The sequence below is a fragment of the Corylus avellana genome, chromosome ca6 (genome assembly GCF_901000735.1).
Source record: "Corylus avellana chromosome ca6, CavTom2PMs-1.0".
Classification (NCBI taxonomy): Eukaryota; Viridiplantae; Streptophyta; class Magnoliopsida; order Fagales; family Betulaceae; genus Corylus; species Corylus avellana.
Window position 1 is genome coordinate 5050998 of NC_081546.1, and position 12471 is coordinate 5063468.

The 12471-nt window shown below is 36.7% G+C and overlaps 2 protein-coding genes across 3 annotated transcripts in view; both read left to right on the forward strand.

The window, feature by feature from the left end:
- The window catches only part of LOC132184767 (GDSL esterase/lipase At1g29670-like), a 2526-nt gene extending 1480 nt beyond the window's left edge, over positions 1-1046 (forward strand). The window contains exons 3-4 of one of the 2 annotated variants that reach the window (XM_059598508.1): positions 277-532; positions 636-1046. In XM_059598508.1, the coding sequence (XP_059454491.1) occupies positions 277-532; positions 636-877 (498 nt within the window). In that variant the 3' untranslated portion in view covers positions 878-1046. The remainder of the gene's footprint in view (positions 1-276; positions 533-635) is intronic. The other variant, XM_059598509.1, reaches the window with a different exon arrangement.
- Positions 1047-1137: 91 nt separating this feature from the next.
- LOC132184766 (G-type lectin S-receptor-like serine/threonine-protein kinase At1g34300) lies at positions 1138-4594 on the forward strand. Its single transcript, XM_059598507.1, has one exon. It carries the CDS (start codon positions 2154-2156, stop codon positions 4500-4502), a length of 2349 nt encoding a protein of 782 aa, XP_059454490.1. The 5' UTR covers positions 1138-2153; the 3' UTR covers positions 4503-4594.
- The last annotated feature ends 7877 nt before the right edge of the window (positions 4595-12471 follow it).

The window sequence follows — 12471 nt, forward strand, 5'->3', positions numbered from 1 at the left end:
TCTTTTTTTTTTAATATTTTGATTTAATAAAAAAAAATTAAAATAAAAAAATCAATATCTGCTGTCACGTGTCAGTTGGTACTGTAGCTAGAACAGTGCCGTTCCAGCTACGGTGCCGGGCCTGGCTCTTGCCAAACATAGCTTTTATTTAGCTTGGGAAACTTTATATTAATGGTCTCTATCAAGACCCACCAAACATCAACAACAATAGTAAATGCATGCCTCTATTAATTACTTAGTTATATATGTTCGTCTGAGATTGTTGATTTGATGCAGAAGCTGTTCAATTTTGGGGCTCGAAGGTTTGTGTTAATGTCGGTAAACCCACTTGGGTGCAGTCCAACGGTTATGTTGAACCAGCAAATTAGTCGCAATGGCTGCGTACAGGGTCTGAACCGGGCAGCTCATCTCTTCAATACTCACTTGAAGTCACTGGTGGATGTTCTCAAGTCAGAGATGCCTGGTTCTACTTCTGTTTATGTCAACTCATATAAGATTATCAGGGATATCATCAGAAATCCCATTTCCAAAGGTAAATATCACTTCTTCTATATATATATATATATAGAGAGAGAGAGAGAGAGAGAGAGAGATTTGAGAATGAGTATTTGAATCCATGGATGCATGGTCTACAGGTTTCAAGGACGCGAGTAGATCTTGTTGTGAAGTGGCATCAATGAATGAAGGTGGAAATGGAATATTGTGCAAAAGAGGTGGGCAAGCGTGTGCAGAGAGGAGCAGCCATGTGTTCTTTGATGGGCTGCATCCAACGGAGGCTGTGAATGCCCAGATAGCAAGCAAGGCCTATGAATCTAATCTCAAAACTGAAGTTTATCCCACTAACATTAAAAATCTCGTCAACTCATATGTTTTTTGAGTTGTCTTAATCTAAATTCTATGTTTGATGGGTACTTAGAATTGTGAGGTTAATTTACTAGGATGCAGGCTAATGAATTTAGTGTAGTTTAGCCAAGATGTGTTTCTTTTCCTTTTGTTGGCTGTATATTATGCGTGTGAAACAACTTAAAAAAGTAAACCCTTTTTTATCTACCCCTCAACATTTTTTTCTTGGTATTTGGAAGCCGTCGAATCACTCATGTGACCAAAATGAATGATTTGACCACTTTCTAAACTAATTTACGAAGGTGGTTGATTGCCATTATGGCCAAATGGGTGGTCAAACAATCACTCCTTGCATTACAAGTCACTTTTTTTTTTTTTTTTGTCATAATAAAGTTATTGCAGTGGATCTTAATCCAATCGATTTATCTTTGTTAGTAAAGCTTAGTTATATTTGTTGCAATAATTGCTGCCATATTTTTCATTATATGAGTCATATCAAAGGATAAAAAATTCTTAATCGTATCAGAAATGAAGATCATCATGTCACTTGTCAACATAATTTATATGCAATTAATTGGGTAGGTAGAGCGAAAACTTATGGTTTAAATTGTTTATATCTAGTTTTTTTAGTAAAGAAAATCGTAATCTAAAAGTATGATTAATAAATAAATTCACCACATCTAGTGATTAACTGTAATTATGTTCAAGGAACAAGTCCTACAAGACACCAACTATCAACCTTACGACTTGTTTGAGTTGAAGTTTATCATTTAACGTATATATAAATATGTATATATAAAAATTATTCTACATATTTGTTCAAAAATTTGGAATACATTTTCATACGCGGTGAAAGACTTGAACGTAAATGGGTTTTCTTGTGCCCAATAACTTGTTTTACCAACTTCCAAAAAATCTGAATATTCCTTCATAAACTATCTTTTTCTTTTTTCTTTTTTGATGAAATCATAAACTATCTTCTTCTTCGTCTGTCGCTTTTAACGAAGACTTGAACGGAAATATTTGTGATCTTCTACTCTGAAGTCTTCTAAGGAGGACAAGATCAAAGTTCTGAGCTTTGTTAGTACCAGCCCCTTCACGGTCAATATTATTCGGTATATGTATTCGGAGGACATTGGCTCGGGAAAACAGAGGCCATTGAATTTTGATATCGCCAAAACTCAAAGCTCTGATCTTTTCCTCATTCCCTTCCCCGGATGATTGGATTTCTGTCCTGTTAAACCCACCATCTCTGTTTCTGACAAACCCAGAAACAGAAATAACCCAAAAAACAGAGGAGGAAAAGAAAGATGACAACCAAAATCCAAATCCTCCTACTCTCGATCCTCCTCCTCCCCACAATTTCCTTAGCAATGGTGAACATAATATCACCAGGCTCAACCCTTAACGCCTCCAACACAAACCAAGCCTGGTCCTCCCCAAACGGCACATTTTCACTCGGCTTCATCCCCATCAACCCCCCTACCTCTCCACCGACCTTCCTAGCCGCCATTGTTTACTCTGGAGGTATCCCCATCTGGTCCGCAGGCACCATTCCCGTCGACTCTGCTGCCTACCTCCAACTCCATCCCACAGAAGGCAACCTCCGGCTCGTCAGCGGCTCTGGCCATACCGTCTGGGACTCTGCCACCGCCAACCTCGGTGTCTCCTCCGCCTCCCTCGACGACTACGGCAACCTTGTCCTCACGAGAAATGGGACCATCCAGGTCTGGGCTTCTTTCGAACACCCAACCGACACCGTCGTGCCGGGGCAGAAATTTTCAACTCGTCACGTTTTGCGAAATGGGTTGTACTCGTTTCGTCTTCTTAGTAATGGTACTGTTAATCTCAAGTGGAATGACAGTACTGCATATTGGAGTCGAGGTACTTTTAATTCTTCGAATAACAGAACTTCGCCTACTTTAGGATTACAGCCCACTGGTATTTTGTCGGTTTCAGATCCCACGTTGACTAGGGGGGCTATAATGGCTTATAGTAATGATTATAATCAATCAGGTGAGATCTTCAGGTTCTTGAGGTTAGATAGTGATGGGAATTTGAGGATTTATGGCTCTGATAAAGGGAGTGGGATTCAAACTGTGAGATGGGTAGCTGTTGAGGATCAATGCAGAGTTTTTGGGTTCTGTGGGAACATGGGAATCTGTAGTTATAGCGGTAAGAATCCCATTTGTAGGTGCCCCTCTCAGAATTTCGAGCTGCTTGATCCAAAAGATAGCAGAAAAGGGTGTAAGAGGAAGGTGGCGACTGAGGATTGTGCGGGGAATTTGACCATGTTGACAATGGAACATACTCTGTTCTTAACGTTTCCTCCTCAGAGTCTATTTGCCGTCGAGGGCTCCGAGATCTTTATGGTGGGTATATCCTCTTGTAGGATGAGTTGCCTAGTCAATCCTACTTGTGATGCTTCGACTATATTGTCAGATGGGGGTGGCATGTGCTACTACAAGATGCCGGGTTTTATCTCCGGGTATACTAATCCGGCACTCCCCAGCACTTCATATGTCAAGGTCTGCTCACCGGCGGTCCCAAACGCATCGCCTTCTATGCGGAGCGACGGTTGGAGGATGCATGCTTGGGCATTAGCTATGGTGGTTATCGGGACCATCTTGGGTTTGATTGCCTTGGAGGGTAGTTTATGGTGGTGGTGTTGTAGAAGCAGCCGCAAAATCGGAGGATTGTCTTTGTCAGCCAAATATGCTCTTATTGAATATGCTTCTGGTGCTCCGGTCGAGTTCTCATATAGGGAGCTCCGGCGCTTAACCAAGGAGTTCAAGGAGAAGCTTGGAAGCGGAGGATTTGGAGCTGTGTACAGAGGGGTTCTTGCTGACAGAACAGTTGTTGCGGTGAAGCGAGTCGAGGGGATTGAGGAGGGAGAGAGGCAGTTTAGAATGGTTGTTTCAACTCTAAGTTGCACCCACCATTTGAATTTGGTGAGATTGATTGGTTTTTGCTGTGAAAGGAGCCACAGGCTTTTGGTATATGAGTTCATGCAAAACAAGTCCCTTGACAATTTTCTTTTCCAAACAGATGATAAGCCGGGGAAATTGCTGAATTGGGAGACTCGGTTTAACATTGCCCTTGGCACTGCGAGGGGCATCACTTACCTTCACGATGAGTGCCCTGAAAGCATAATCCATTGCGACATAAAACCTGAAAACATTCTCCTGGATAAGAACTATTCTGCAAAAGTATCAGATTTTGGTCTTGCAAAGGTTGCTACTTTAAAGGACCATATAGATTATTTGGCACCAGAATGGGTGCAGGAAAATGCTGCAATAACTTCAAAAGCCGATGTTTACAGTTATGGTATGGTTTTGTTGGAGACAGTGAGTGGGAGAAGGAATATGGAAGTATCTGCAGAAACGAATTGGAAAGTATTGTGGGCTTGGGCGTATGAAGAGTTTGAGAAGGGTAATGTGGTGGGAATTGTTGACAGAAGGCTGGGTGGGCAAGAGGTGGATGTGGAGCAAGTAATGAGAGCCATTAAAGTAAGCTTTTGGTGCATCCAGGAGCAGCCATCAGAGAGGCCAAGAATGGGAAAAGTGGTGCACATGCTAGAAGGCATCACAGAGATTCATAGGCCGCCTCCCCCAAAGGCCCTCAATACTCTGCTACCTACTGCAACCATACTAAATTGAAGAGCATCAAATCAACTTTCTTTCTTTATCACAATCAATTGGTTTTTCGTTCTCTGTTTTTTTTTTTTTTTTTTCCTAATCAAAGCGGGAGATTCTTTCTCAGTTAATTACTTGTGTAGTCATATAGAAATAATTTTTTTTTTTTTTCTTTTTTGTGAAAATGAGATGAGTGTAACAGAAGTTCAAGTCAAGAGAGTCGTGAGAGTGTGTACCTTTTTTTCTTTTGGGCTGGTTTCCTTGTGTTGAGAGCATCTAGCAGTTTTTAAACTAACTTTTTAGATAAATTTAGCTATTTTGTTAACTTTTCTTGCTCTAACAGATATTATAAAATAAAAGGTTTTCCTACTACTGTTACAGTAAACTTTTATATTTACAAGTTACTTTAGCAACTTGTAAGTAATATTTTATTATATTTTCTTTTTCTTTTTTTTTAATATTTTCTCTCTCCTTCTCTTTTTATCTCTTTTTATGGAGAAGACAAAGAAATGATAAAAAAAAAAATTAATAAAATAATACTAAAAAAATAATATTTAATTAGAGTAGATAGTTAAAATAGATGTTCTTGTTGAAGTGTGTAGTGAAAAACTAGTAGCTAAAATGAAAAAAAAAGTTGTATTTTGAATAGTAAAATAAAAACTCTTGCTAGAGATGCTTTCACGAATTCTCTTCATTATGTGGGATTTGCCATGTGTAGGAAATAATTTTGGATGGTGCACAAATTCTCATTGATATAAAATAATTACAATATGAAAATTAACAATAAAATAAATAAAACACAAGAGATGAAAGTAGAGTATGGAAAGATCTCACAATGCTATAGAATCACGCAAGAGCGTTGTCCTTAAAGGTTGATTCGTGCCTCCCGGAGTGTATAACTCGGTGCGATCGGATCCTTTGACACGCAACCTCCCAGGATTAGACTATAGCGTCTATCTTCGTTAAGGACGCACTTCTAATAACAAAGAGTAATAGAACAACCCAAATCTTTTCTTGTAGAACAACTATTCTATAATTGAAAACATAGAAGTAATATATATATATCTATCTCAAGTGCTCTTTTTTTTTTTTGTAATTTTCTTGGTAGCCCAATATATATATATAAAAGTGTTGGTGAGTTTTTTTTTAATAAAGCAAAGTCACCAACGGTTAGGAGCATTAAGACAAAACCAATGCATTAAAGTATTTTATGACCAAACGGTCATAACATAAAAAAAAAAACCATAAAGCATTTGATAATAAAGGCCAAAGCCGTTTTTCCTCTAACCAATGGTCAAACCATAAAAGAATTAAAATTAATTTCATTTCATCATAAATCTGGTTTAAGACCCAAAGGTAAAAAATATAATAAATAATAGTAAATTATTGGCTAGAAAATTAATGTTTGTAACACATATCACAACAATCCCCCACATGTTACAAATATTAGAATAAGAGGAGATTTAAAGCATGCATCGATGTGGTACCCGAAGGTTTTAACCACACCTAGGATAAATAAGTAGGAACTTAATGAATCGTGGTAGAGTTAAACTCTTTTAACCAAATCCACAAGTTAAACAAACTTATCATCCACATAACTTTATCCAAAAACAAAAAATTAAATTAAATCAAATAAACCAAAAGTCAAATCAAATCAAATAAAGAAAATTGTGTTGTTCTATAGCGGGTTGGCGCCTTATACAGGCCATGCGCCTCTGGGCTTCATGAGTGCTCTAGAGACTTGCCAAAGTCTCATAGGAAGCGGCACCACCTCCACACTCACATAGGTGGCGTCCATCAAGAATGTGTGCAGAGAACATCCGATCCCAACAAGTAGGGACTATGGACCCATTAAGAGTTTTAAACTCATCCTTACTCACTCTGCATCTTTTGTTATTACACCATAAAATGGCTTTCATGAGCGCTCTAGAGACCTACCCAAGTCTCATAGGAGATAGCACCTCCACACTCATATAGGTGGTATCCATCAAGAGTGTGTGCAGGGAACACCCCATCCCAACAGGTAGGGACTATGGATCCATTAAGAGCTTTAAGCTCATCCTTAATCACTCTGCATCTTGTACTGTCTTACACCATAGGGATGGACTCATAACTAATCTTTTCAACAAGATAGTTAATAAATATAAATTGACAGTACCATATCTCATTTCACTTGTGACTTCGTTTCCCATTAAACCTCATTCATGGGATCTCCAATCACAGAGGTTGGGTATCAATCACAGTGTCATGATTTGGGTATCAGTCCTATCCCCCTCGATGCTTCTCTCACTAGCCTTCTTGCTAATGGCATGGTCAAAGAATTTGCAGAATTCTTTTATGACCTCACAAAGTCCATGGACATATACCGGTCTCAATAAGCTGCCTCACAATATTGTGCACTTTCTTATTATAAATTATTTGCTCGAGCTTTGGCAGCCTGAAAATCACAATAAACACATAGGTGGAACTGTGTTAGCTTATAAAGACAAATAAATTAACCAATAGGTTCTTAGCCATTCATCTTCAGTTCCTGCCTTCTCCAAGGCAATTAACTCTGACTCCATAGTAAACTTTGCTATGCAATTTTTTTTTAAGGACTTCCAAGAGATAACTCCTTTAGCCAGAGTAAACACATAGCCACTAGTAGGCTTTGCTTATCTGAATCAAAAATCCAGTTAGCATCACAATATCCTTTCAAAATAACAGGATAATCACAACATGACAAACCAAAATTAATTGTGCCTTTAAAGTATCTCAACAATTTAGAGATATAATCTCAATGCTCAATACCATGATTATGAGTATATCTACTCAATCTACTAACAATATATGTAATATATATCAAGGCATATACAGTTTGTCAAAACATCAAGCTATTAATGATTTGTGCATATTTTTCTTGCAAAACACAATCACCGTGATTCCTAACCAAATATATTTTTGAATCATATGGTGTAAATATAGGCGGATAATCAAAGTGCTCATATCTTTTAAGCATCTTTCGAGCATAATATATCTGAGATAAAATAATGTAATAATTATCTCTAATAGCCTTAATGTCCAACATGACATTCGCTTTACCTATGTCTTACCTATCAAAATTAGATGCAAGAAATCTTTTAACTTCATGCACAACATCAATGTTAGTTCACAAAATAAGCAAGTCATGAATATAAACAAATAATGACACATTCATTATTGTAAAACTTGCTATGTATTTACTATTAATCAAATATACATTAGAAAACATCACCTTGTCAAGTTTATTATGCCATTGTTTAGGAGCTTGCTTTTAATTCATATAGGGACTTGACTATTTTGCACACTTCATGTTCTTGACCAGGGATTACTAGTCCCTCGGGCTGCTCCATATAAATTTCTTTATCATTTAGAAAAATAACTTCGACATCCATTTGATGTACAACAAGTTTATAAATATAAACAATGGCAAATAACATTCCAATAGATGCAATTTTAGTAACCGGAAAATAAGTATCAAATAATCAACATTCTGCATTTACTTGTAGCTTTTAGCTACCAAGTCTACCATCTACTTATCTATTGTATCATCCGGTTTAAGCTTCTTCTTAAACATCTATTTATAACCATTTGGTTTGGTCTTACGAGGTAACTCAACAAGTTCCCAATAATGGTTAGACATAATTTATTCCAAATCATTATTTATAGCTTCTAACCAAAAAATGCATCAAATAGATTTAATTGCTTCACCATAACATATTAGACCATTATCAATAATATAAGCAATAAAATCATTACCGAGATTCCTTCCGTTCTAGCTTACTTGCTTCTTTTCAATTCTTACACACCATCAACAATTTATTAGAAGCAACAGAAAATTCATGAAATAATTTTTCCTCATTTTTCAAAGGAAACACATGCTCAAGGAAAATAACATTTTTAGATTCAATAATACTATTATAATCTAAAACATCACTCTTGATAATAAGGAATCTATAGCATGAACTATTACATGCAAAACCAATAAACTGCAATCATAAGTTTTAAAACCAAGTTTCCTTCTTTTAGGCTCGGGTAATATAACATTTGCCAAATACCCCCACACTTCGAGGTATTCCAAACAATGCTTATGAATGTGACAAAAAAATAATGGCTTCCCCCCACACTTTGGTGAATAGCCCAAAATTGACAATCATAGCATTCATCATTTATTCCAATGTTCTAATTTCTTTTCATCCCAATGATGTAGCCAAGATTTACATGTATAAATCTATCATGCTAAATATTAATGGAATAAACCAAATATTCACAAGAAAATAAATTTTTCATAAATAGCTCACAAATGCTTTATGAAACGACTTCTATGAGCTCATCTTTCTCTAAATATGATATATCATTTACTCTTCTTTCTTTTCTGTCAATTGACAATTCTAAAGATGTCTTAAAAATACTAATCACCACTTGTGATTTTTCAACATGATCCTTATATATTATATATATATATAGGGGTTGCATATTTCAAGTTTTATCAAGATTTTTAAAAAACAATTTTTCCACCTAAAGTCCAATAAATATGCAAAGTATTAGGCTCAACCAAATAATAATCAACTATTAATTATTGACTCATTGTCATAAATATGTCATTGGTATCAATCTTATGATACAATAAATTTCTCAAATATTAATTGAGCCTCATCAATAATTACATATATTTTATTCATAATCAACATGTCATGAAAACTGGAAAGCTAAATGATATAGATGAAAAATTAGCAAATACTTTTAAAGTATCCATGCTAATCTAGCATGTCATAGCTAACATAAATGCTAGATACTATTTTTTTTCTTTGAAATAGAATAATCAATAAAGGATCATCACTTATCAAATTACAATATTCATGTAATGTAAATTTTAATTCAATCAAGTAGTACCTTCATCACTTGATTTTTCTTTTAATAAATGAAATTGTAAAAAAAAAATAAGACCTATGAATCAGGTTTAAAACTCACAGCGGAGCCAATAGCTTTACTCCAAGATCTTCCAAAATAGATTGTCGCTACCACACACCAACTAGGTGTTGTGAGAACCGATCGACTCAATACGCACACCAAATCTTTTCCTCTTACAATGTGCTTACCTGCAAAAATCTTTAGCAAAGTTGTATTCTTTGCACACATTTAGCACAACATAACATAAAGTGCTACTCATTGTTATTATTAGTAATCTACATGGATGTTCTCCAATAAGCATAGCACAACACAACATAAAATGCTAAGTTCTAAAATCATAAAAGGCTTAACACTTTTTGTTACAAGATTCATAACCCAACAATAAAATATTATTTTACGAACAAATTAAATAACACAAATTTTGGGTCAAATAAAAACTCTTTCAATCAAAATATTTTCACTTTCAATACCTACGCATGAAATTAAGCCATTCTTTTGATAAATGAATCAATTATCAGAATTTTCAAAGAAAAATCTTTCCATTCAAGAATTTCATCTTTCTTGTATGCGAATTGCATACCGCAAATTAATCATAATATTTGTGCAACCATCGAATCAACCTTTAAGATTGTAGGAAATAATTTTGGATAGTGCACAAATTCTCATTGATATAAAATAATTACAATATGAAAATTAACAATAAAATAAATAAAACACAAGAGATGAAAGTAGAGTATTGAAAGATCTCACAATGCTATAGAATCACGCAAGAGCGTTGTCCTTAAAGGTTGATTCGTGCCTCCCGGAGTGTATAACTCGGTGCGATCGGATCCTTTGACACGCAACCTCCCAGGATTAGACTATAGCGTCTATCTTCGTTAAGGACGCACTTCTAATAACAAAGAGTAATAGAACAACCCAAATCTTTTCTTGTAGAACAACTATTCTATAATTGAAAACATAGAAGTAATATATATATATCTATCTCAAGTGCTCTTTTTTTTTTTTGTAATTTTCTTGGTAGCCCAATATATATATATAAAAGTGTTGGTGAGTTTTTTTTTAATAAAGCAAAGTCACCAACGGTTAGGAGCATTAAGACAAAACCAATGCATTAAAGTATTTTATGACCAAACGGTCATAACATAAAAAAAAAAACCATAAAGCATTTGATAATAAAGGCCAAAGCCGTTTTTCCTCTAACCAATGGTCAAACCATAAAAGAATTAAAATTAATTTCATTTCATCATAAATCTGGTTTAAGACCCAAAGGTAAAAAATATAATAAATAATAGTAAATTATTGGCTAGAAAATTAATGTTTGTAACACATATCACAACACCATGTGTATCCTTGTCATTGGCTAGCGTTTTGATTGGTCGTTATATTTAATTACTAACTTTAACAAATCACATTTCACGCCAAGTTTCACCTTCTATCACAACGTAGTTGTAACAAGGCAATTGTGTCAATTAAACGTCACATGCTACTATTGCAGGAATGTAGAAAAGTAAGGCGTGACACGTGTGCTTTAGTGTAGCATTGTCTAATATTCTATCGAGGATATGAGAAATGATTAAAATGACATAACGTGGCATGATCTCATGGGGCACTCCTATTCAGGGCTTGTTTGGGGTTGTGTTTGAGGAGGCTTATAAGTGTTTTTAACAATCAAAAAATACGTTTGAAAAAAGAAATATTTGTTTGGTAAAAAAATTAAAAGCGCTTTTAAGAGTTCAAAAAGTCTAAAAATAACTAAAACGTATTTTTGGTAAAAAGGCTTAAAAATAAAAATTTTGCCAAAAAGCGCTTTTAGGTAGAAACTTCACTTTTAGGTTTTTGCTAAAAGCGTGTTTTGGTCATTTTTAGATTTTTTGGACCCTTAAAAGTGTTTTTTTTTTTTTACCAAATTAGTATTTTTTTTTTCAAACTGACTTTTTGAGTGTTAAAAGTACTTTTAAGCCACTCTTTAAGCCACTCAAACGCAATCTCAAATAGTCCTTTAAACTCATTATGTACTGGACCATTGGTCTCTCCTTGGGCTGGTCTGGGCCGGGATATTGGCCTACGGGCCTAAGAATATCAAATGCCAAATGGTGGGACTTTGTCAAAACTTAGAATTCAAAATGTTTGACTCTATGGCCATATAATGACTAAACTATCCCCAAATGAGGGGCAATTGAATCGTGAGGGACTGGCGCGCCCCCACCTGGCAGCCGCCGCCACAAAGTCTCAAGCTGCACATTTTCAAGTCAAAGTCTTCGCTCTCCTTTCTCCTTCCCCACCGTTTTAAGCCCTCTTGTCTGCGTTCTCTCAATCTCTTCACAACCATCAATCCACGGATTATACCCAGAAAAGGGAAGAAATGATCCTCCAAATCCAACCCAGATCACTCTTCCTTGTTGTTTTTCTGTTAGTGGCAGCAAAAGCATCAGAAGCAGCAGGCACAATCGCACCAGGCTCAACCCTCGACGCCTCCAACGAGAACCAGGCGACGTGGTCCTCCCCAAGCTCCACCTTCTCCTTAGGCTTCATCTCCACTGGCCTCCCCAACTCCTTCATCGCCGCCATCTCCTACTCCGGCGGCGTCCCCATCTGGACAGCGGGCTCCACCCCAGTGGACTCCGCGGCCTCCCTCCAGTTCCTCCCCTCCGGCGCCCTCCGCCTCGTCAACGGCGACGGAAATACCGTCTGGGACTCAGGCACCGCCGGAAAAGGCGTCTCCTCCGCCTCACTCGAGGACACCGGCAAACTCTCCCTCCTCCGAAACGACACCGTCGTCTGGTCCTCCTTCGACAACCCCACCGATACGGTCGTGCCGTCCCAGAACTTCACCACCGGTAAGGTTCTGCGATCTGGGTTGTACTCCTTTCGTCTTATTAGTTCTGGGAATCTCACGCTTAGTTGGAACGATAGTGTTGTGTATTTCACTCAGGGTTTGAATTCCTCGTATGATGTCAATATGACTTCCCCGAGTTTGGGAATACAGAACATTGGGATTCTGTCGATTTTCGATTCCAATTTGTCTGGTGGGGGTATCATGGCTTACAGCAATGATTATGCC